This window comes from Platalea leucorodia (genome assembly GCF_965183815.1).
Source record: "Platalea leucorodia genome assembly, chromosome: 6".
NCBI classification, from domain to species: Eukaryota; Metazoa; Chordata; class Aves; order Pelecaniformes; family Threskiornithidae; genus Platalea; species Platalea leucorodia.
Window position 1 is genome coordinate 28,523,947 of NC_138828.1, and position 26,648 is coordinate 28,550,594.

At 36.8% G+C, this 26,648-nt stretch overlaps 1 protein-coding gene across 5 annotated transcripts in view; it reads right to left on the reverse strand.

Moving 5' to 3' along the window:
• SEC24B (SEC24 homolog B, COPII coat complex component) overlaps positions 1 to 26,648 on the reverse strand; it is a 47,457-nt gene that overhangs the window by 16,614 nt on the left and 4,195 nt on the right. For 3 of the 5 annotated variants that reach the window (XM_082315651.1, XM_082315653.1, XM_082315654.1), the window contains 9 exons: positions 24,340 to 25,044; positions 17,564 to 17,749; positions 12,162 to 12,266; positions 7,382 to 7,462; positions 5,554 to 5,735; positions 3,760 to 3,944; positions 2,489 to 2,591; positions 1,480 to 1,606; positions 667 to 776 (listed from right to left, as the gene is read on the reverse strand). In XM_082315651.1, the coding sequence (XP_082171777.1) occupies positions 667 to 776; positions 1,480 to 1,606; positions 2,489 to 2,591; positions 3,760 to 3,944; positions 5,554 to 5,735; positions 7,382 to 7,462; positions 12,162 to 12,266; positions 17,564 to 17,749; positions 24,340 to 25,044 (1,784 nt within the window). The remainder of the gene's footprint in view (positions 1 to 666; positions 777 to 1,479; positions 1,607 to 2,488; positions 2,592 to 3,759; positions 3,945 to 5,553; positions 5,736 to 7,381; positions 7,463 to 12,161; positions 12,267 to 17,563; positions 17,750 to 24,339; positions 25,045 to 26,648) is intronic. The other 2 variants (XM_082315652.1, XM_082315655.1) reach the window with 2 other exon arrangements.

The window sequence follows — 26,648 nt, forward strand, 5'->3', positions numbered from 1 at the left end:
CCAGACATGGAATTCACTCTTCAAAACACCACTGTTCTTTTAGGATGTGGACAATGTGATCCATTAAATGGGGTTAAAATATTCTATCTACATCCTTTTCCCAACCATATAACAAGCTGTATTTATTCATTGCCAAATGTCTTGGCCACAGTGTTTCAACTCAAAGACAAGAGAACAATTTATTTTTGCTGTTGTTAATAATGTCATTATGAACAGGGCCTTTTCCCAGGCCTTGTTTATCATTCTTGGAGACAAGACTACTATCACAGCAATTGTAGGTTGACTCCTAGTTAGAATCGTTTCTGTCACAATTACTAACTAAAAATTTGGACCCAACTTAATTTGCTCATTCCATTACTGGTCTTTCCAAACCTCTTCAAAATGAGGGAGAAACCCAGAAACACATTGCATCAGACTCAAACCAGGCTATGCCACATTAAACTACACTGGACGATTATACACGTCGCAATTGCCTTTAATTGACAAGTCGCTGAATACCTACACTTGCCAAAATTCAAAATAAATACAAATTTTAACTATTCTTCGGTGTTAAGAGGACCTTCACAGGAAAATTAATACACACCATTGGAGTAACATGCAACATTAATTTCAAACACATTCACATTAACATGCAATTTTTGAAGTTCACATAAAAACTTTTTTTACCATATAGTCGGAGGAAGCAATGAATTCTACTGTAGAATTTTGGACCTCTGGCCGTTTGTGAGGTTCTCCGTAAGATCGTGTCAGAGGATTATACATAAATTCTTCAGGAACTATAATTTTTTTTTTTTCCCCCCACAAAAAAAAAATTATATATTTGTCAGCAAATAAAAACCATTATGGCAGCTACGAGTAAACTAGTGCAGACATATTTGAATTATCACTAACAACAGAAAAAAATTCACATTAAGGATATGTAAAACATACTAACATTTCAAGTATCCGAAGCAACATCAAAGTTAAATAACTGGAAACAAAAGAAGGTTTATCTTAAACAGCAATATTTCCCTAACTTTAGAATACCAATGCAAATGGAGCATTTCACAACAACAAGCTTCAACCTGTATTGTTTCTTATAACCTCTGGCCTGGATTGCAGACAGTATTAACTGTCATCATGTTTCCATTTGCATATTGCAACAGCAGTCAATGGAGGAAGTTGGTTTCATTATACAAGTAATCAGGATAATACAATTACTTTTTTTTAGTCTCCCAGAAAATTGCAAAACAACCTTTTGCTTCAGAAAATGCAAAGCATATCTGACTTACAATCCAGAGATTTTAAAAAACATCTTAAGAACGCTGTCATTTTAATCTACGTTTTAATCTAAAGTATCCCGTGGACTGATATGATGCAAATACTTCAAAGAGATTCTAAAAATGCAAGCATCTCCTGCTAAAAAAAAAAAACAACAAAAAACCAACCAACCAAACAAAAAAACCCACCACAAAAACCCCACAAAAACCAAACACTTACCATCATTAACTCTATAGCACAGATTGCATTTCCACCTCCTTTGATCAATGAAAGAAACAAAAGGGTTGATATATGTCCTGCAGGATCTGCACCTCACTATTGTGCTTGATGTTATTACTGGTAATTGCTAAAAAGAAACAATAGAAAGCTGCAATGAAGGTATGTAATACAATTTGTGGAAAACATTACTATGCAGTACAGTGTATAAAAGCTTCCTAAGACTAGATATTCTATCATCTTTCCTTTTACCTTTTTAGCTCATTTTCATACAGAGTAATAATGATGCCTATTAAAAATATCCTCCCCTTTAAAATCAGAAGAAATAATATTCAATTACTGTCTTAATCCAATCTCACAAATCAAAGATGTAATAAGATTTTTAATGAAACTACTTTAAATTACATCATTAGTATAACAGAGCTACTATGGTAGGAGAAGTTATGAAAGACAGGACAACTTTGGGCGACTAAATATGATAGACAGCAAATCTTACACAAAGAACACCCATTATAGAAAAAAGTCATATCAGACAGTTATTCACCTTTCTACATACAGATGAATTAGATGGAGAGGAGTTGCTTAACAGTTATAAACACAGCTTCAATCTTACATTGTGCTTACCTTCTATTGACAGCATTTATCATGCCAGTAATACATTCAACATGAGCACCTGTTTTCAAGAGGGCACTAAACACTTTTTCAAGAGGTATCTGACAGTTCTGAGCCCAACACACAGAGTAGTAATTCAGAGCGTCAGCGAACCACAGGCAAAGATTTCCAACAATAAGGAAAAATTTTTTAACAACTTGTCCAAAGCTTCTCCCTTATGAATTTCAATGAAATAGCAATTTCAAGGCTTTTTGCCCCCTCCTTGTCTAAGTCCCAAACAATTTTTGCTAGTTATGTTAAATTTAGGACTTATAGTTCATTATATTTTATTGTTTGAACGAAAATAGGACAAATGCATATATTAAATACATATACTAAAAAAAAAAGTAATCTACTTTACCGTTAGGTCTCTGAAGGGATGTAGCAACAAACCCAAAGGAAGCTTAGCTTTGTTTAACAAAGCCTGTGTTTGTGGAATATTTGTTAATGTACATCGAAATGAGCTGAAAGGAAATAAAAACATTATGTTGAAAATGAAATTTTAAAAGATGTTAAAAATATTGTGTTAACACCTGATTTTAAAGAATTTTGAAATTTAAGAAATCCTCTGTTTTACAAAGCTGATTTAATAAACAAAATTAATGCAAGGAGATTAAAAAGCCTCCTAAAGAAACAAAAAAATACTCCCCCGCTCCCCAATTTAGTAGTTCAGCAATGCAAGTATACCAAAACAAACTTGCAATAAAGACATAAGACTGCTTTAGGTACAACGCTCAATGTAAAGTGATGTATTTTTATTCATTGTAAAGATTTTCTGGGTGAAGGAACTAAAGAAGGAACACAGTATTTACTAGTTATCAGAAAGTAATATTTATATAAGAAAACAGCAGAAATGGATCTCAAATACTGAGAGTCAAAATCTTTTCTTTTGTGTACGTAAAGTGGAGAATGGACTTCAAGTTAAATCAAAGGCACTAAAAAACCCCAATGCACACATAGTGCTGTCCAAAGTGTTCCACATCTAAGAATGATTTCCAGACCCCCAGTTTTCCGATTTCTGGTGGGACCATGCATTGTCACTAGGGCAATATGCCGAGTTAATTTGGGGCAAAGAATAAAATTTCTTTTGGAATTAGAATTAAGATCTTTAGAGAACAGCAATTTCTCTTGTACCTAGCTGCACTCGACTTGGGATAGTAGATAATACTGCTTAATGTTAATTAGAGGTGAAAGGATACATCATGATTGTGGGATTACCATAATAAAATATACTCACAGTTTATTCAGTGTATTTGGGCATGATCATCATAATTGTCTGGAAAAAAATGCTATGCAATATTACAAAAATATTCTATGAAATGTACTGGATAACATTAAGGTGTTTATTAATACTTCTTTTTAGATGGATAAAACAAGGCAAAGATTAAGCAGGTTTCTTAATCTTTTAATAAGTGAGCTACACTCACACTGCATATAATATATTCTGATGGCAGGACAGTTTCAACATTTGTGTAAAGATGCAGAGCATAAACTTATTTTCAAGTGAAATGGGTTATATTAGCTCGTCATAAAGATTTAAAGCCAGGAGTCAGTTTAGACATTTTTTGACACTTTAAATAATTATTAGTCACTGAAAAATGTAAGATGCTGTTCTAGTCACAGTACACTTACTCTGGACTGCAGTTTAGTTTCCTAAGATCAGAATTCAAGTTAGGCACAGGTGCTGGAACTGAAGATACAGGCAAAATATTTTTATCTTGTGTAAGGTTTACTGGTCTCAAGCTTTCTGGCTGCTGAGAATGCTGTAGACTTAATCCTCCTAAGGAAGAGGTCAGCTGGTTCACACCTGGATATTGCTGAAAAAAGTAAGAGCATTGCAAATGAGTAAACACACAATCACGCTTAAATAACCACCTTAAATTGTCTTGTAATCCCAATTCTTCCAGACATGTATTAAAAAAAGATACAGCAGTAGTTAGTAACAAACCAAAACAAACAAGAGTTGTATGGTACAAATTTAAAAACGCTAAGACAAATGTGACATACCTTCCAAATATCTATCATTGGACAAAATTCAAATTCATGATACAAATCAACACTGGAAGTCGCACATAATCCTTCAAGCTTTCCAGGTGTAAGAAAACGAGTTACTAGAAAGGCTGACAATTTTTTCACTCTTCAAAGATGTTACAATGTTTCCAAGTTACAGAAACTGTTGTTATATATTTATTTTTAAATTAAAACAAAACACCACAGAAGAGGTGAAAAGGTTAGGTTGGAAGGCACCTTTGAGTTCTGGTAGTCCAACCCCCTACTCAAGCAAGGCTAACTTCAAAGTTAGATCAGGTTGCTCAGAGCCTTGTCCAGCTGAGTTTTGAAGGACTGAAGATTTCACAGCACAATCTGTTCTAGTGCTTCCCCACTCCCATTCTGAAGAATTTTCTCCTTATATGTCCAACCAGAATTTCAATTACTGCAACTTATAATTCTTGGGTTTTGTTCTTTTACTGTGTACTCCTGAAAAGAGTTTAACTCCATCTCTCATTATAGTGAAGATGAAGCTAAGTCTTCCAAGTTAAAAAAAAAACAAAAACAAACAAACAAAAAACCCAACAACAACAAAGATTTCCTCCAGGTCACATTTTACATTACCTCCATAACAGTGAAAGCATTCCTGGATGTTATATGCTAACTTACGATACTACACTCAGATCAGTAAGGAATTTTGATCACCTACAACAGCAGCTTCAATACATTTGCCAGCTGGGCCTTATTTCAGAGAGGGGATTTGTAAATCAGTACATTTTCCACACCCCTTCACACACACACTTCTCTGCACTTCTTCAGCATTTGTATTTTGCCTCAGCGCCTGCCTCTTCTTCACATTTCACTGCTCTTGGGTGACTCACATGCGCAACGGGAGCCAGGTGATTGTATACAACTTCTTGGGTGCTTGGCGCTCTCTTTACCAGGAAAACAGAGCAGATGCAGGCAGCCTGCTCCGCCACACACCCAGCACAGGCTCCACAGAGCTCCTTCATCTGGAGCCTGTGCCATCCCTTGCTCGTGAAGTGATTTAATGATCGAGATCATTGCCCATAGTAGTGCTCTGATCAAATGTGTATTTGCTGATCAAGTACTTCATTATTCTTCTTCATGGTTTTCTATCAATAAAGTACAGCTCTTTGAAACACCAAACCTTAAAACTGTGGATGCTGCTTATAACTGGTGAAGCAAACTTGTTAAGCCTAGCTATTTGGAGATACACTTAAAATCTTAATTCAAAAGCCTTCTAATAAGAAGTTAAGATCCAGAGCTATGACATCAATATTATACTTAACATTTATTGTCTCAGAAATTACAAAAATAAAATATGAAAATATGTAAAAAAAGAAATACATCATGCAGAAAAGACTTTTCCCGTGAAGTTACTTCATGAAGTAACTTTAAATTAAAAATACAAACCTGTGGATAGTGCTGAAACCCAGGATGGTGTCCTGGATTACTGGGCTGCACAGGAGCAGGTGGCGCTGCATTTTGGTAGCCAGGCTGCAGTGTTGGATATCCATAACCAAAGGGCTTAGAAGCTTTTGATGTCTGGTGGACTGATGGAGCAGGAACTGGGCTGCTGGTCACAGAACGTGTCTCTAGAAGTACAAAAGAAATACCACAGGTATTAAATATACTTACTATTTCTTTCTTAATTTAAAAGTAAATTCCTAAATGCTTAACAAACACCACTTCCATTTATAAGATTTTGCATTATCCATCAAGTTGTTTATCTGCACTCACCAGACAAATTAGCAAGGAAGATTACTGCAGTTATGCTGATAAAGGGGGTATATATGGGAAGATGACCATAGACTTGTGTAACTACTAACAAAATGCTATTTTAGAAGAAAAATTGCAACTTTAAAAAAGTATTTCAACTGAATAAAAAAATGAAATAAAAACCCCTTAGAACCACATTTTATTCCAAGATTTGCACTTGATATAAACCGCAAAAAGAGACCATTCATGCTTAGTCTCTCCTCTACCACTTAGGAGTACTGTTAAAACATAAGGCTAAGGCGACAGAACTATTCTTTAAATGTAGACACAAAACTTTTCTTAAAGTAATGCAAGTCCCTCCTGTATATCCCTGCAGCACAGTTTAGTCCCACTATTTTTATAGGAGATGAAACTACTCTTTAGAAATGTCTACAAATGTGAGCTAAGTTTCAGAAGAATTTAAGCTTGGTAAAATCCACCAGGAAAAGTGACAGGTGAAGAAATCAACCACTCAAGAAACCAACTGCCAAGAAACTACAATTGGCATGAGCACTCCAGAAGAAAAAAAAAATAGCAACAAATCAAAGAAATTTAAAGTTGATCCTGTTACTCTTTAAAGAAAACAGAAGGAACAAGTTGTTTTTAGAATATGCCTTCGGCAGAACCAAAATGGTTAGTTATTAGCTGAGAAATTAGAATTCCTAATCCTGCAACCATGCCTCTGCTACCCTTACTGCATGAGCTAGGACCTACGCCAATAGCAATATTGGCTTTTTACTTGACAGAGACTGCACTTTACACAGGAACCCATCAAGCTAAGCAAACTATGGTGACGTTCTCCGAGGCTAGAGCAATGCAAAAAAGCCGGAGGGAGGCCACCCAAATTAATCCCATTATCATTTAAAATACTGGCTAACATACCAACATTGAACAGCATCTTTTCCACCTGCTCTCAATATGACAGCTCTACAGATTTCAAGACTGAGGGAGTCTGCTAGAAGGTTCATTTAGAACAAACCTGACACTCCTGCTATTTTTAGAGATAAAAATAAGCACAATAGCAGCCATTTTCTCTAAATGAAGAAAAATAGAAGAAAATAACCTTATCCAAACATCTCTACAAGCTGATATTGTTGGTCTCTCAAAACTTCAGTGGCGCATCAACTATTATCAGCTACTAATGTCAACACAACCAGGCATACTGTATAACCTGGAGAAAGATGCCTGCTTTCACACAGAGCATATATTCAGCACTACCCTCAATATTACCATGGAAAGTATGACTTATGGTACAGGGAAATTTTATTAAATGGTTACTCCAACTTCAGTGTTAAAACTGTGAAAAGCAATTAAAAAAGCGAGGTATGTTCTCTCTGATGATTGCTTGCACTCCCTTCATAGGCATTTCCTTTCACCTACTTGTTAATTAACAATAAACACCACCAGAAATAGAAAAAAATCATAAACAGTAAACATTTAAGTCTTCAAACAATTCAGAATTAACATGCAATAAACTGCTTACCTGGATAGCCACCTCCTTCCAGGGCATCATAATTGTTCAGAACAGGAGAGGCACTGCTTGTAGTAGAGGAACTATCAATTGCTGGGGGAGGAAAATAATTTAAAGTTAGGTGCTTCAGAAATGGCAAATTTTTGAGAAATAAGAGACTGAGAATTTTTTCTAAAAACTTTGTAAGAAACTGTCAAGAAAGATCCTGGGAAAAAACACCACTTCAGCCCTAGGACTTGAAAGCTATTACCACTGCAAAGAGGAGAGGGAGGAAGAGATAAACAATCAACTTGGTATTAAAAAACAAACAAACAAGCACATGCCCAACAAATAGCAAGAGAGAGATCAATGGGAAAAGGACAAAAACAATGAAAAAAGTTGGTTCTTCAAATAAAAAAAATATTTTTCTGTTAAACTAAAAGTTCTTTCTAGACTACATCAGCTGAAGCTATGTACATCTTTAAAATAGTCTCTATTGTGACTTCCTTCATAAATGCAAACTGTTTTCAGAGTGGTTATGCACCCTCCCCACCTTCAAGCAAAACTGACAAGTATTGAATTCTTTCCTCCTTTCTGTGCTGTTGTAATTCAGAGCTTGCTTTATTTTCAATGTAAAGCTTCTATTATCCATTGAACATTGACAAGAGGCCTCAGCTTCAGTCAGAATAAAACATGTAAAAAGTAACTATGTTAAAAGTAAGTAACAAAAGTTAACTAGCAAAAGTAAAAAAGCACATGGGCACATACACAGTTGTTAGTACTGAAGAGACATCTAATGCTTAATTTTTAGTTCACCCTATGCATATACCTTGAATATCTTACTGTAAAACATCGCAAACAAATGTTTTAAAACATTTCATCCAATGCCCATTTCACATACATTTCCAAAGGAAAAGGGCCAAGGAGATTAAATGTATCTGCTCCTTAAAGCACCCCAAGCCATGAAGCACGACAGAAAAGAGTGAGTGTATTTAAGAATTCAAAAAAGACAATCTTCTATATAACTTTTGTGGCAGAACAAGAGAGATTCACGGATACTATTCTACTCAGAAGGATCAACCGTGACCACACATCCCATTGTGAAGCTGAAAGTATTTCAAGGGAGAACTTCAGTCGTGGAATATTGGAGATTTGATCCCCCTTCAATTGAGATTTCCAAGTAAAGAGACTCCTGCATATGGAAATATAACATCACTGACATTTGGGACACATCAATACCATGGCAACATCGTGACTGTATAGATTATTTTTGAGCATTTTGCCTTTAAAGCATTCAGCTAAGAAATAGAAGAACTATTCCAAAAAAGTAACATTAACAATAGATTTTATTTTAAATAATATATTAACACTGTGAAACTCATACAATGTTAGTTTTCAGATTGTTCTTCACTGTAAATTTCCCTTTTTTTCCCCCCTGAAGTTCATAAAAGAACATAACTGCAAGATTTCTTTTCCCACCAAATTTTATCTTTCTTTCTATTCTAGAAACTGAAGGAAACAGGATTCATTATTTTGTTCCCTGAGCAGAAACACAGCTTTCAAAAGGTTTTGTAAGTTCTACTACAGAAAAGCCAAAATATACTTTTATTAGGTCAACAAGATCAAGATTTAAGAATTTTCAAGAAGTTTTTCTTGTCTGACCAGAAGCTAGTTCTGCATTTCAAAAAACACCAAGAGGATACAAGCATAGTTGTCAACATACAAGACACTAGTTCAAGCTTTCTCATTTAACCACTATATCACTCTTCACAGAGTTTTTCCCACAGTAAATTGTATTCATAAAATTTTATCCATCTATAATATAATTCCATATAAAATGAGTTAGCTCTTTTCACTAGGAAGATAATAATGATACAGTGAGTTGCAAAGAAAAAATATTATATACTTCCCAAGCTCTCCTGGAAAAGTTAAGAGAAACCAATTTGACAAATAGGTGAAAGAATATATTTTAAAAGCATGCTGTAAGTAAAAATAATGCAACTTAGTTGTACTTCTACTACTACTACTACAAAAAAAAATCTATGCATCACTTTTGACATACAAAAAAGTTCTAGTCAGAAAGGATAATCTCAGATATTTTGAAACACAAACAAGGTCTGCCTAACTTAAAATAAGAAAGTGAATCCTATTACTGAGTATCCCATATACTTACTGAAGACCTTTCACTTAAGGTCTTTGCATCTAAAGAACTTTCATTATTTTGTAACTTGTTCTTGACAACTGGCAGAGTCCCAAAGCCTACAAGAATTACGATGACCCCTGTTCTACTCTCTACTGGAAAACAGTTGACTCAAAACCAATGAGTTGTACAGTTTCCTGCAGACCAAAAGTAGCTTCAAACTCTAAGCTGGTCACATGTGTCATGGAATTCTCACAGATTCTCCACGAATAAAAACACGAGAACTTCCACAAAATTAAACAACAGTTTTCCTATGCTTAAATTACAATAGCTGTCAAAGTTTACTTCAGAATAAACACCAGACCAGAGAACATATTAGGAAGACAGAAAAAAAAAATGTTCTATAAAGAAAAAAATATTAGAAAACACTGCTTAGACAGAAGTAATACTTATGTTTTTACAGTTAAGTAATTATTTTACCAATATCACTTTTGCTTTCAGAGTTTTCAAGAACTCTTTGGCAACATAGTTAAAAATGTAACTTGTAAGAACGACAAAAAAACTGAGAAGCTATACAAACACAAGCAACCAGATGTCTGTATTGGGTTTGCGTGGCAAGGTTTTGGTGGCGGTGGGACTACAGGGGTGGCTTCTGTGAGAAGCTGCTGGAAGCTTCCCCTATGTCCAATAGAGCCAATGCCAGCCGGCTCCAAGACAGACCCGCCGCTGGCCAAGGCCGAGCCCAGCAGCGACAGTGGTAGTGCATCTGGGATAACATATTTAAGATGGGGAAAAATCTGTGCAATGCTAGCAGCAGTCAGAAGACAGGAGTGAGAATATGCAAGAGGAACAACCCTGCAGACACCAAGGTCAGCGAAAGAGGAGAGGGAGGAGGTGCCCCAGGTACTGGAGCAGATTCCCCTGCAGCCCCTGGTGAAGACCATGGCGAGGCAGGCTGTCCCCCTGCAGCCTGTGGAGGTTAACACTGGGCCCTGCAGCCCATGGAGCAGGTAGGTGCCCGAAGGAGGCTTGAGCCCGTGGGAAGCCCGCGCTGCAGCAGGCTCCTGGCAGGACCTGTGGGCCCATGGAGAGAGCAGCCCAGGCTGGAGCAGGTTTGCTGGCAGGGCTTGTGACCCCGTGGGGAACCCATGCTGGAGCAGTCTGCTCCTGAAGGACTGCACCCCATGGAAGGGACCCACGCTGGAGCAGTTCGTGAAGAACTGCAGCTCGTGGGAAGGATTCACGCTGGAGAAGTCCATGAAGGACTGTCTGCAGTGGGAGGGACCCCACGCTGGAGCAGGGGAAGAGTGTGAGGAGTCCTCGCCCTGAGGAGGAAGGAGCAGCAGAGACAACGTGTGATGAACTGACCACAACCCCCATCCCCCTGTGCTGCTCAGGGGGAAGAGGTAGAGAAATCCAGAGTGAAGTTAAGCCTGGGAAGAAGGGAGGAATGGGGGGAAGGCATTTTAAAATTTGGTTTTATTTCTTATTATCCTACTCTGATTTGATTGGTAATAAATTAAACTAATTTCCCCAAGTTGAGTCTGTTTTGCCTGTGACGGTAATTGGTGAGCGATCTCTCCCTGTCTTTATCTCAACCCATGAGCCTTTCGTTATATTTCCTCTCCCGTGTCCAGCTGAGGAGGCAGAGTGATAGAGTGGCCTTGGTGGGCACCTGGAGTCCAGCCAAGGTCAACCCACCGCCATGTCTAACGCCTATTCTTCATAAAATCACTCGCATAGCCTGATCTAGAAACCTGTCTACAGAATCTGTTTAGGATTTACATTAACTCCTGGTGACAGGGCATAAAACAGGATGTTTATTAATCGGGTAGCCTACATATTGAACCTGGGTGCCCTTTCACTCTTTTGCATAAGATTAAATTTAAATACAATGATCGCTCAAAGGGTACAGGCTTTAGCTAAGTACAGTACTTGAGAGAAAGATGGTAGGGAGTATGAAAACTTTGTCTCTGGTTGGTTTAGGGAACACAGTAAGGAGTCAAAGGCTGCAACTGTTAACTGTTAACATTTCAATCAATCAGGACAAACTGCTGCTTAAAAAAAAAAAGTAAACAAACTTTTAAAGTTCCATACAAAGCAAGCAGGTTAAAACCGAACCTATGTGCCCAAGCATAGAGACATACCTTAGAAGGAGAAAAAAAAAGCAGCACAGATTAATTTACTGCCTTAAAAAGCACACTTATTACCTTTCAATATTTACTTTACTACCTTAATTGTAAGAGTTCCCTATACATAAAATGAGAAACAAGGTAAACACTGTTTAATGTAACAATATCAATAGCATCTAGTTGCTTAACATAAGCAATTATCAGTCTAAGTTCCAGAGCTAGTTATCTTCATTAAGAGTTTAAAACCTACTGCAAATCAAAATATTAAAAATATGGGAGTCTTGCAAGTTGTGAATATTACTTGTTAGACACATAAAACATCTGATACTAATGTGACAGAAAACCCCCCATTTGCTGACCACTACTGAACTCCTTTTTGTTTACTATACTAACAACAGCTGGGAAATTTCTAGTTAACTTGATACATGACAAGTGAGTGACATTTTGTCTTAAAGAAAAAAAAAAAGGTTCAGGGGATGGAAATACGGAACAAAACTTGAGTAGGAAGAGAACGAGATACTGGGGTAAAGCTAAAGCCAACCTGCTTCCTCATCCTCCTCATCCTCTTCCTCATCATCTGAACTTGATGACAAGGGAGCTGGTGCAGAGCTAGCTTGATTATTAACATATCCACCATACTGCATGCCTGTGAAGTGGAAAGCACAAACATAAGAGTCAGACAGACTAGAAAGATGAGAAACGGAAGTCACAAATCATTGCATTAAAAGTGAGAGAAATTAGCTGTTCTAAAGAAAAACCCAACATGCAAAAAGTTAAACTCCACAATCCTAGACTATAGAACTATAGTTCATATATGAACTATATAAGCAGTACAGCAGAAGCAGTTTTTAGTGGGCTAGTTCAGCAAAGTATTAGTAGCACATGGAAGTTAGCAGGACATTTTATATATATATGTGTGTGTGTGTGTATGTGCATGTATATCAGGAAGTTACACACACACAGACCTTCTATATATGTATTTAATATCAGTTTGTCCACTGGAATACTTTCAGAAGTTTATATATTGAGATAAATGAGTTCCTTCCCAGATAAATTCAAATTGTGTTATGGAAACATTAATAATAAACTTTTGCTTGGCACACCTGCCCTTTTTAAGACAGGAATAATTCACAGAATTCTGAACGCTGTCAGAAATTAATGAAATATACTGCTGCGAGAGTACATGCAAGAGTACAAACATATACCTCAGCAACACGGTCAGTGAAATTTAAGCTAGGTAAACACAAAAACTTCCTTAGTCTTATTTTTAAATTAGTGCCTAAATTCAGGCTCATAGACCCATATTTAAGCACCTAAATACACTATCCACTATTAAGATCTGGTGACCTTCAAACCATAATCTAGAAGGTTTTTTGGTAGTGGGTTTTTTTGTTGTTTTTTACAACACCTACTCTAAACATATGGGAACAATACACGAAAGCAACACATACATATACCATTTTGAAACAGAGTAAAGCATGCAGCAATGGCTTATAATTAATTTCCTACATTACTCATTATTGATGCAATCACAGCACCTCAAAGAAATCTTAAGTTTCTCTTGTCACAGGCAGGGTTAGCAAGGGTTTTAAATATGCTCGTAGTCTGGCAGAGACATCCTAACTAAATGCAAGTGACCACTGTTTATCTCTTAGCAATCCAATGGATTGCTATAACAAGAAAATATCCTTATTCTTCAAAAGTCTTCAAAATTTTTCAGACTCTTGAGAGTTTGAGATTTTTTTCCCCTGTAGAAGCACTGTGGCACCATTAGCGTTATTTTAACACTGTAAAGCACTACAGAAGTGTTGTATGTTATGCATAATCTGAAGCCATCATGGTAATTAATAATTCCCCCATCCACAACTTAAATCAACTACATCAACCTTTATGTTATTTTAACGATAAGCTAAAAACGCTGTTAGTTTCATGGCTTTTTCAAAAAGGGTTAGCAAACGAACCCAAGAGGACCACTTCAATTTCACTTAAGAAAAAACAGCAGAATCAAGGTGAAGAGTATCTATTCAAACAGTGGAAGTAAAAACAAAACCAGAGCAAAACCATATCACAACATTCTTGAGAAGCCAAACTTTCATACAGAGGTTAGTGCAAGAAGCGACTGACATTATTTCACTTTATCTACTGCATTAATGCTCCTACAATTCCAATCAAGTTTCTCCACAATATAAGTAGTCACAATCAACCCAAGTGCAACCAAGTAGGTACAATGCTATATTTCTACATTTCTCTGTACTGCTAAAACACAGGACTAACTCAAGTGATTCATAGTCCCATCTTTTATGAAGGCTGCCGGATGCACTTGATAAGGAGGACAGAAGAAAACCATTCTCTGTGCAAAACCAGACTACAGCCAAGGAGACTATGTCTTTTCTCAGGCCTGGGAGAGCTACTGAGGAATAAGACAGAACAACTGCATTATTGTGAAGGAGAAAAAACAACTTAAAATAAGTAACATGCAAGTAAGAGAAAAAAAAAGTCAGGATGACGAGAAGATATGCACTGTAACACTGAGAGCCAAAGTAAAAGAAGATGGGCACAGAATGAGAGTGCAAAGACAGACCTCTAACAAATACCATGTACACAGATAGGAGAAGAAAAAAAAGCAAATCTATCTGGAAGGGGCATGCCAATGCAAAAATTCCAAGCATGGGCAGATGAGAGAAAAAGACTGAATTAGTCATTCCAGTAATGCTACTTTGGAGTCTTTGGAATGTTTTTTGGAAAACAAACTTCTACTGCAAAAGCTCCCCCTTTTCCAGTCACTGGTTACATACATAAAGGATGCACGTGTTCAGAAAGAACACAGAAAAAGAGATTAAAAAAATATGCTAGAGACACAGAAGTTTAGGAATCATGAAGTACATCACTATGAATCCTCTGGAGGTGGGGTTGGTTCGACTCTTACCAGCCTTATGAGTTTGCATAGATTTCTTTATTTTCATTGCCAACAATACTACAAATTTCTGCCTTTAGGATACTCCTGTGTTGTTTTAGCACAACTGTCCAGCCACAAAAACAATCTGAGAACTGATCTGGCTTAAAAATAACCTAGTTTAAAAAGTCACTCTCAGGTGGAGAAGCCTCCAGTTCTGGTTCACTGCCCAGCAACGGCACCAGTAGGCCAGCACAAGGGAGAAAGCAACTAAAGGGCACAAATGGGTGGCTGAAGACAGCGGTTCCAAGTGCCACCATGTGCCTCATCATGATTTCTGTTGTGACAACTCAGCTCTGCTTTAGTATCTTTTACAGAGTTGCTAATAATGTTAAAATCTCCCACTCTTAAAACTGCAAAAGCTTATTTTGAAACCATTACTTATTTTGAGCAAGATTACTTCATAGGTCTGGCTTAAAATGCAACCATGTAATTTAAATCATCACAAATTTCTTGGACTGGAAACTTCTAAACCCTGCTACCAGTGTACCTGTAATATATCATCATCACACTCTAAGGCTTTATTCTGCTATATTTTACAGACACCTAGAAATGTAGGTGGGAGGACACAAAAGGATAAACTGGGATAAGAACTCATTTGCCTATGAAATAAACCAACTATTTAGGTATTCCAAGTACAATCACCCATACCATGAAAGTCTTTAAAATGTAATACATTTTATGTGGCTTAAGTTTCATAACGGAGGCCTCAACAAAAATGAAAATGAAATAACCACACGCAAAAATAAACTATATTCTGAAGTTCTTTAACTGGCTCTCTACCCATAACCCTCATACTTTCAACAAATTTACTATAGCATTAAGATCTTAATATTACAAAGAGTAGTTCTTACAAAATGAGCCCTCCTCTTCTCCATTCTTAAACTCTTTGCTATAAATTATTTTCATTTACTCATCAGCTCCTCTCATCAACATAAAACCTAAGGAAGTCTAAGATAACATACAGACAAGACACGCATTCTCAAAGTTCATCTCTAGGATGCCGTTTTCAAGTAAATTAGTTTATCGGCATTAAATTTGTACGGATATTTATGCAAGATGAAATAGGCTTTAATACATTTTAAGTTTTTTGTCCTGTTAGAACTTAGCCAAGTAAACAATTAGAACATTTTAATTCTGTATAGAAATGCCCACACAGGAGCTTAAAACAATGAAATCCACTTTAAAAATTAATTCAAACTGGTTTTCCAGAATGCTTTCATGTAGACAACACTATAATAAGAAAAAAATCTGTCAATTTAATCTCTGCTTGAGAAACACGCTTGGAATTCTAACAACCCAGACAAATATTCAGTAAATGTGTTCTATTTTTTCAGTAGGTTAATTTCTACAAGTAAAGTTATCACACTTAACTATTGATAAAAAGGTACGAGAGTTCATTATGTATTTCAGACTCCTCGAATGAAACTAAATGAAAAGAGTTCAAAGTCTTCTAATGCCCACAAAAATACCATCTAAACATAGAAACATACATGTGTGATGACATGTACATGGATTTATTATTGATTATATTCATGTAAATACAACTAGATCAATGCAAACTCCTGACAACTTATCTTTATATTCCTGACATAGGTATATTGTTGGTTTTAAAGTCTGCTCATTCAGCAACATATTGCATTAACCTTCACTTATATGGAAGTATTTGAATTTAGTGAAGAGTTCAGCAGTGACCGCAGTGATTTGTACTTAATGTACTAAGCGTTCGCACATTATACAGGAATCACCGCACGAACATACATATTGCACATCAAGGCAAGCAGAGTTAAACAGCTAAAATCCCTTTTCTCATTAGAAACACGGTTATGCGATTTCTTTGGGAGATGAAGCAACAGTTTTTTTCTAGCAAGCACATCTACAGTACAAATTCTACCCAGTATCAAACTCAACTATAAAACTGCAAGAACCAAGTACAGTTCCAAAGACTGATTTATCATTTTCCTTAAAATGGTACACTGTACATAGGACTTCTCTTTTTGCTTGTAAGATATACAGAGCTGATTCACAGACAAGTTACTTCTTTACATTCTCCACTCCACCAGAAAAAGGAGGAAATGGAGGAAAAGGGGAAATTTAGACATTTATAGCAGAGAACTTTGAAATTTAAGAATAAAAACCATGCTGTGACAGGCACACACCATGCTTTTGAGAACTATTTTGAACACTAGACATATCACATTGTTCTGGACAAAATTCATGCCTACTTCCACCTCACACACCAAGTTCTTTTTCCATAAGAATTTAAAATTCTGAAATTAACAGGAGAAAACACAGAAAAAAAAAAAGAGCCAGTAAATTAGATTTGGAATACTAGATGCAGAAACATCTAATAGTCAAGAGGCAAGTCAAAACATCAGGTCAGAATCAGCATGGCTGAAGAAGGCTCAAGACCCAACTGATTCTTTGTCAAGAGGCTACCAACATCAGAATAGGAAGGAGCTTATACAAGAACTCCTCTGTTCTCCCACAAGAACTCCTGCAGTAGCTTTCCATGGGAGCTTACAGCTAGGGAATAAGAAAACAATTCCATCAGTTTGAATTTAATACTCAAACTCACTCTGTTTCCCAGTGCTAGCGCTAGCAAATTGCTAGTCTACACCTGTTTTTTCAATACAGACTGATTACAAAAGCTACTTAAGAACTTCTTCCAAGAAGTTAAAATAGTGAGCAGCTTTTTCGAAGAATAAGGGAACTAAAAGAAGGGCTTTTTGAGGAAGAAACGTGTAAGACTGCCAACAAGACAAACAAGCCAAAGATGACATATGGCCAAAGGAAATCAAACAGAAGAGCTAAGAGAAGCTAGAACCAAGGTGGTACAAAACAAGAACACTAAGGGAGCCTGATGAGATGCAAGAGGTGTACTCCAGTCAGACAAATGCAGAAGAGCAGCAATAAAGCTTCCAGCATTCATGTGAGCATGTGGAACAGGGCAGAAGCCTGTACTGTAACTTCCCATTCCCTTTTAGTACCTTCCTGAAGGGTTGACTCTGGTGACTGTGTAACAGAGGGTGAAGATCGTGGCTGTGAAGAAAGGCTCGGAGCAGGGGTCCTTACTGACGAGATCACAGCAGAGGAAGCAGATGTTCCAGCCCCAGGCTTGGTAAACGGAATGCTCTGGCTCACAGAGTGCACAGGCTGTGAAGAACCAATGCCACCTGGAAACAACAGCAGAAAGCAGAAACACTTTGTATTTGCACAGACAATTACACAATGCAATCACATTTGATTTCACACTAACTACAAAAACAATACAGTACTTTGAAGACAGATGCCTTCAAACAAGTATATATGGAAAAGCTGGTTGTTTTTTTCAATTAAATACCTATATTGTTAAAACTCCATTAAAATGAACAAATTGCTCTGACAACTGAACAGCAAAAAGGAAAGCATGATGTAGCAAGACCAAGATTAAGCAGAAGCTAAATTGATCTATTTTTGATCCATCCCCACAACTCCATCCAACCTTCAGAGGTTCCTCTTCCCAGGTAAAAGGAAAGCAGTCCATGTGGGATAGCTCCCTCTCAATATTCCTCCCACAGCCAGGAAACCTGAAAGTCGCCTGTGTAGCAGACCAATATTCTGCCTCCTTCACAGGGCTGGCACTTTGCAATTCTGGTACTCAATTACGAGACCCATATTCCAAGCAATCTGTTTCAATCAGCCCTGAGTATTTCGCAGAACTTCTGATGTGTTTTAAACATCTGGACTAGATATAATCTGCTTTAAAAAGTCAGATTAGTGCTTTGAGAGATTTAACATAGTCCAGTTGAAATTCCTATCAGATAAGGACAATGTAACTTCAATTAAGTTAGCATTTAAGAGGGTTGCTCTTTGTTTATAAATTGAAAAAATTCATCATATGATGATTCTTTCTAAAAAAAAATGACAGACCAAACTATTAAAAATAAGAATAGAAAGGAAATGGTTTGACCAATACAACTCAGTAAAACACAGAAATTAAGCAAGAACAAAATTTATTGTTTGTATTTGTAGAGTACTTATTTGAGTTACAGAATTCACTAGAGGATGCACATGTAATATTAACTTTGCTTTCTCTGCACATATAGCAGTGTAGTTCATACAGTCCCTGATTTTTCCTTAAATAATGGAGTTGATATCTGAAAGGACTTTATGGGGAAGTTGAGGCTTCCTTTAGAGGGGGAAGAAGAGGCAGCTTAAAGTGATCCTTCTGTTTATCTAATTTAGTGCCAAAATTAACAGCATACGTTTTCACCATCTTAATGGAACTTTTATTTATTATGCAGTTTTCAAATATAATGTAGAGCATACATACAGCTTTTTCACAAGTGTTATCAAAATCAAAATTAGACTATGTATTTTTCCAAAGTACATCCACACAGCATTTTCTATTGAAATGTACTTGCTATAACCTCTGCTTCTACACATTATGTCTTGTAGACTCCTCACAGAAGCAGCAGCACCTGTCAGCAGAAACATTCTTCTTAGGGTAGCTACACAGCTTCCTCAAGCGAGATACGCAAGACAAGGGAAGGTCTTTGCAACATTAGTGTGCTTACCTAGGTTTGTAACGGAGAATTCTTTTGGAGTTATGGTATTTTCCACACTTTAAGTCAATATAGCAATGCTTGCAGCATCAAGCACTGCTGTGGAGCATGCTAAATGCTACAATGTCAGTGTCACACATTCAAAGCCAAAACCAATTTACACCTGGATTAGCTAAAGATGTAATACCTTCCTGCCAAGTACTAGTATCTATTCTCAAACAAAAGTTATCCAAAATATCCTTAAAAATTACGTGGATCCTTTACATGCATTGTAAGAAAACATTATTAAACTCTGAGAAAAAAAAAACAGACGTAATTTTTTCTTTGCACAAAAATCCAACATGCAAAATAACATGTTAAACTTCATTTGTTGACTCTGGGAAGTTTTCAAAAGCCATAAGTAACTAAGACCAAAGGAAACACTTGGACAAAGTTAATATGTAAAAATACATCGTTAGTAACTATCATCACATGAGACAATCTACTGTTATGGTAATTAGGCTATCAATTTTTTTTTTCCTCTGGCCAGTAAGAAGATTGTGCCCTGTCATATAAGTACTATAATTTAGGATGCTACATTTTAGCTCAAGACAAAGCTGGAATGAACAGCAGTTTAGAGTACAAGTTTCCCATCAGCTTATCCAGGACAAGTCCGATCAGGCCATACAACATTCCCACAAACCGATGTCATGAGAAGCCAAGAGCTTTGTCAGGCTACAATAAATATAAACCCCAATCTCAATGACAAAGTATTTTCTGTTTTTCATGTTCTACTCCTCTCACCTTTAATGTGCACAGAAGTTTTCCCTCGTGCCTTTCAACCACGAACCTCTCTTGCACTAAAAATGCCCAAGTATACCACTTGGTTACAAAGGCCATGTACCAATAAAGATCTACAGTTAAAAGGTATGCTACAGAAAGAATCCGCAGAGCTGTGCAAATTAGCAGTGTAATTCATTATTTTTCCTATACGCTATCACTTAAAGTTTTTATTTCATTTCCAACTTGAGACCTACAGGTAGTAGTTAAAGAGTGTATCACCACAGCATCTTCTCAAATTTTCAGAAGAGATGCAAGAACCATCCCTTTTGACTCGCTACAGCTATGATCTTGATTTCTTGCCTGCCCCCCCGCAACATACCATGCAATTTCTACTGAGAGATTTACCATCTCCCTGCAGCTTGGTTTTCAACAGCATCCTATCTCCCCGACTTTCTGTATCTCAGCTGCAGTCCTTCCCCTTTTTCCAACCACACCTATATTAGCAGATTTACAGGATTATAGCCTGCATTCCTATGGAACTGGGGCAGCAAGGACTTTAGATCCTGATCTGACATAAGGGGAAGTATGTACATGAGAGAAAAATTAAAGTGTCTCCTGCTCAAGCAGACTGCCTATGATTACAGGACAGCAGACAAGATCCAGGAAGCAAAGAAACCCATACCATATACCCACAGGAGGAGTTCTCTATCTCCCTCTCCTCAGGGAGGCAGGGGGGAGTCCAGTAAAATTTGGGCATCCTGGCTGACATCCATACTGACTGGAATGCACCAAGAAAAAAATCAGAGTGCACTGATTTCATCTGAAATAAGCTGTAAAAACATTAAGGAAAGTTACTGACCTAGAAAGACAAAAAGCCTAAATAATAGAGGGTGTGTTATTTACATAGCATAACACCGTTTCTGGACAGATTTATATCAACATTGTTCTGCTGAAATACAGAATTTAAAACTAGAAGAGGGCATTTTTGCTAGATGAAACTAGTTTAAGCCAGCAAGAAGAGAAAAACTCAAATATTTGTATTCTATTTTATTTATACTTCCTAAAGCAAAGAAAATTATTCTCACTGGCTGCTATTCATCAAAACAGGTCAACTTCCAGCAAAAGATGCCTCTTAAAATAAATGTCGTCTTTTCTTCTAGTGAAATTTCAGCAAGCTTCACTGAAAGTACTTCAGTGATTTCAGACAATGGCTGCCAAAGTTTTAGAAAAAGATTTTGTTGTAGTTCTAGGTCCTCAGTACGTGACATACAGCAGCTCAGGGGTTTGATCTCAATAAATTCAGCATTTTGGGGGCTTTCCAAGGCCCTACACAAATTAGTTTATTTAAAAATCTAATTGTAAGTCCAATGCTTGGATCTTTCCCAATTCAAGTAGAAAACAAATCAGAAGTCACCAAATTTCTGAAAAGCTTATGCCAGACTAAGTTTCCTGAGTAAGTCCTGTTTACACAAACACATTTTGTTAAAAACATGGCATTCTTCTAATATAAACAATGTTTCATTTTCATCACAGAGAGCTTAGTGTTCACACTGCACAAAACTGCTGTTGAAAAATACATTAAGACAGTAATATCCTGAGTGGCAGTCCTTCTAAGATTTGCTTGTTTATAACTTAAGGGTTGTGAGGGGCCTTTTTTCACAGCACAGCAACAATGACAGCAAACTGTCTTATTGGCACTCTGACTAATAGCAGGATAGTGTATCAAAATTTCTTTACATGAGCAGTCACAGAAAGCACACTTAGGAATTTCAGTATGTCTTAAATTTTTTTCAAGCAATTTGCTAAAAACTATGCACAGAACAGACTGCAACTGTTTTCCATCATCATTTCCTTCCTGGAGAACAGCAGGGAGGATGAAATATTCAGAAAAATTCCTTCTTACGAATCATTCATCATTTCCTTAAATTCCTTGTGTGTTGTACTCAGACACTTTCCAAGGAGGTACAAGAAATGGCAAATAATTTTCAAGATCCAACTCCTTTCTTTAAAGGCTGCAAACAATTAGAATACTATCTATAAAATGACTCCATCTGAGAACAATAAGACTGCACTGTATCAGTGTCCCAAGAAGTAGATCAATTATGCCAGGACCAAACAATTATTTGCCATCTTTTATTAGTCAGGTGTTGTAGCAATTGAATTTTTAATATATTTTAGCCAAAGATGTTGGATTCTAGACTAAAAAAAAAAGTTTGATATTATTAGAGGCAGTCTGTTTAGCCCCAGACTTCAAAAATGGTCTAAGTCTTTAGAATTTAGTAATAAAACAGCCTGGGTCTTCCTTCAGCCTAGCTACTGGTTGCTACCTTTATTCGCTCTTTCCCAGTCAGTAAATATAGAATCATTTCTATGCTGAGGTTGAACCAGGATTCAGAGGGAACAGAAAAAAGTTATTCTGCAGATAAATCAGTTCCACAATCCAGCCCGCTGTGCAAGGAAGCACGGAGCATGCTTATCTCAGCTCTACAAGCTCAGAGAGAACGTGGTTTAAGTCATTATGCCTACAGTCCAACAAACAAACCAAGTACTGCAATATTACTCAAGTGTAACAGACAGTGGATCAGTGTTTATTTTCTTAACTGCAAAGTGTGTACCTATTCCACACCACTACCACAGCCAGTTCTATCATCAGCTCTTTGAAATTCAAGTGTTAATATTACTACTTTTTCTTGAGGCCATGTATTAACTCAATCACTACCTTCAGAAGAGCGCTGAATGGTTCAGAAATAAGACTATCTTTGGCTTGTATTGCTCTTCATGGTCTGGTCAGCTCCACTGCTCCACCTTTAAAACAGCTGTTCCTTATAAAAAATATTGTTATGAACAAATAATATATTTCAAGACACCCTCAAAGGAAATAAAGTTAACAGGCATTTAAATTAAAAACTTCTGTAAATAAAACACTACCAGTCTGAACAAACAACAAGTTGTTTTCATACGACTACTGCAAATCTTACTATTCTGGAATGATACCTGCATTCTGCCAAGACCAGCTGTAGATTCTGCGCTCAACAGAATCAATTTTTTTTGGCCAGAGTTTTAAACCGTTAGTCCTTGAAAGAATTAATTTTTATGCTCAGCCTTGAAATGCCATTAACTTCAGAAGCTTTTCAAGCAGCTCCCTATATTTTTTTTAAACAGATTTTTTTTTTTCCTATTTTTTGAAATTTTAAAGAAAATCGCACAGAGCACCTCACAGAGACAGAATTCAAATCCACTAATATTCCAACTACTAAAACTGAGCTGAAGGATGACACTCTACATCCTAGTCTTTGGGGGAAAAAAGCAATATTGAAACTAAATTCAACCTTGGTATGGATTAGATGAGCTTGATTTAAGCTTAGCTGTTTTTCCCTGGCAAAGCTTTACCATCGGTCAAAACCATGTTCTTTCATAAGTCCTTGGTCTTATAAAACCTCCGCTACAAGGAGTCCTAAAACAATTCCCATGTTAAACTATAACCTGAAATATCTGGCATAGAAAGGGAACATTCTACACTTCTCTAATATCTGTCTCATCAGAAAAAGAAAACCATTAGTCTTGCACAGCTTACAAGTCAAAACTGCATGAAGTCAGAAAATTACCAGTATAGAAAGAAAACCAGAATTTTCCTGCACATACTATTGCTCTCTCAGAGGGAGAGCAAGATGTTTCAATGTGGAGGCACTCCCACATCTCTAATCTTTTCCATTCTTCCTACCAAGTGCTGCCTACCCTATGAACTTGTACTCATTTTTCCTATGAAGCAGAAGCTGCAACTACTAGCAAGGATTGAGTATACTTGCCCTCAACTGGCACCTTCACAACTTCATTCCCTATAGCTACATCCATACTAAAAACATCAAGTTGTTGCTTACAAAAATCAGCTAAAAACACCAAAATTGCTCTCTTATTCAAATGATTATAAAAATATTAATTAAAAAACCAAACAATTGCCTCCAAACCCATGTAGGCTTCTACTTTTTCTGAACTTTCTGAAGAAAGGAGTGCATACATGCTCACTTAGGTAAAATTTAAAGAACCAATATAGATCATGACTTAAAAAAAAATCTCTAGCCAGAAAAGGAAAAAAAGTACCTTTGTGATTAACAGACTTATTTCAGAAATTACACATTCCTTTAAAACCACATGAAAAAATTCCCTTCCAAGGCCACGTACATGATAAAAAAAACCCAATAAATTAAAACCATCCCCCAAATAGTGTCTTTTTCTCTATCTCTTAATAGAAACATATCAGTGATACGATTAGCTGCTATTGTAAGGACTGTGGTAACCAAATGATAAAAACTTCAAGAATGAATAAGGACAGAATTCAGAATTCAAAACTGCAATAGAGAATTTCACATAGTGAACAAGTACAAACCAAGAAAAGCACATGATTTCTGACGTTTCCCAGACACATCTGGAAGTTCACTAACCTTCAAATAATACCATACCTGTATTTATTTGGTTGTTTACTTTCGCAACCGATCCAGTGAGATTCCTGCTGAGGTTGTCTTGAACAGACTGAGCAGATGAAACAGTTGATGATGTCGAATTATATCCCACAGGAACATGCTGTTGAAGTGAATGAGGTACTGATGTACTCTGGCTAGAAAACGTATTTGTCTCTTTGAACTGTCCAACAGCAGGTAGGCTCTGAGAGGTAAATGCCTGCCCATACACACTGCCAGCAGCTGCAGGATAGGAAACGTTAGGATACATGGCACTGGAAACCACGGGCATGGTGTAGTGATCAGAATTAAGGGGAAATCCCTGAGATGCAACTGAAGAGCTGACAGAAGTGCTGTAGTGATTACCGAATGCTGAATATGACTGCTGAGCACTCGTATACAAGTAGGATGCAGATGATATTGCTCCTTGAACAGGTCCTTCAGCTGACCCCACCGTATGGGGAGGAGTTTTGTTGTACAACTGCTGCGATTCCTGTGTATTCAACACGTGGGTACCCACAGAAGGTGTCATAACATTTTGCGCTGGTGCTGAATAGTAAGTAGGGTAGTAATTGGCTCTATACTCATTATCCAAATGTGAAGCAACAGCTTTATTGGGCACTTGGGAATAGTGTCCTGAGGGCACACTATAGTTTGGAGGATGTGAGGCATAGCCAGAGGGGAACTGCATCCGACTCTGCACAGGACCTAAAATGAAGATAAAATGTCACATGTATTAAAGGTGCATCTGCTAGTAGTGCCAATGGACTCTGTACTTTAACTAACCAACAATTGGTTTCTTCTTGTTTTCCGTCACTATTTTTGACATCAGTTTCCACCAGCAGAAAGAGAACAAACCAAGTATAAGGAATGCAAAATACAATATTTGAAGTAATTTGCAAACACGCATAGAAGTAACAGAAAAACGGATTGCTTCCATTATCCAAAGAGGTTCCCATGCCAAGACTGTATGCCTCACATTTGTGCTTTGAATATTTTTAAGAGCTTTTAGGAGCTTAATATTTAAACAAATAGTGAGCAACAGTAAGCACCAAATTGATGTTTCTAAGTGTCTGAATACAACAGTATGCCTTAAAGAAACTGACTGAATATGGAAAATGAAAACCTGCAGTCAAACCAATATGTTAATATATAAAAATGTAGGTACTCTTCTTCACAAATCCTCAATACAGTGACCAAGATAAAGTGCTGCAGGGCAGTTATTTTTGTCTTTTATGTTCTTGTGTATTATGCTTTTATGAAAACCGACATTTTTATGAAACTAGAGAGTATCTGAGAAGGCACTTCATTTCTGTTTACTGCCTGATACTTACATCAGGTGTAAGAGATGTTGATAACAGAGAAACTCACCTCTGCTGTCACTGCAACTGGCTCTGCAACATTAGAGGTTAATTACATACTGGCCCAGCAAGGGCCAAACAAGTACTTGTTTGCTAGAGACCAAATGTTAACTATGTCCAAGCTGTTGTTTTCAATGCCAACTGATCAATGGTAAATCTGAAAGTTCTTCCTCAAGTTCTTTTCCTGAATGCTATTTTTATTTTCTAGTGAGCCACAAATGCATTTCCCTGGATAACTTACTTTCTTAAAATTACCACACCCTACTGCTTACGTCATGCTGAATGACTATGGTGTTATTTCCCAGCCCTCGGTGAACAGAAACACAAGCACGGCACTGGGCCACTCACAAATTAAACAGCAGCTGTGATAATAATGAATTGTTGATTTCCCCCCTTATATTTACAATGATTACAAAATGTAAGTATTACTTCTCTTGTCTTGAAATTCTTAAAAGGCACTGTTCTCCAAGTAACACCCAGATGTTCGATTAACTTGCAAGGCAATTTTAATAATGAATTTGTTAACAGAATCCTGTAAGCAAGGAATATACTGTCCAAAATTGCTTTCTGATAAAATTAAAAATGCCTTTTCATAATTGACAACGCAGAAAGTTGAGTAGAAGAGAAAGGAGCTAAAAAATGACCAGTAACTTGGACTGCTGGGTCAAAAGACAGAAAGGCACTTTGGAAGAAAGCATAAGGAGCTCAAAAAAAATTACATCCTGAGTTTTGATGAGAGTATGTAACTATGCTTCTGATTCACTATTTTCTTGAAAAAGTGGGAGCTGCTTCATAGAGCTCTGTAGTTTATTCTCCTTTAAAGGAAAATTATTTTGAGTTAGCAAGTAATTAACAGCTATGTGAACTCTGGCAGACTTTTGACCGGCTTTTTTAAAGTCTGAAAGAGCAAACTTAAAAACACACCAATAACTTATGTCTGTCAAGGCTTAT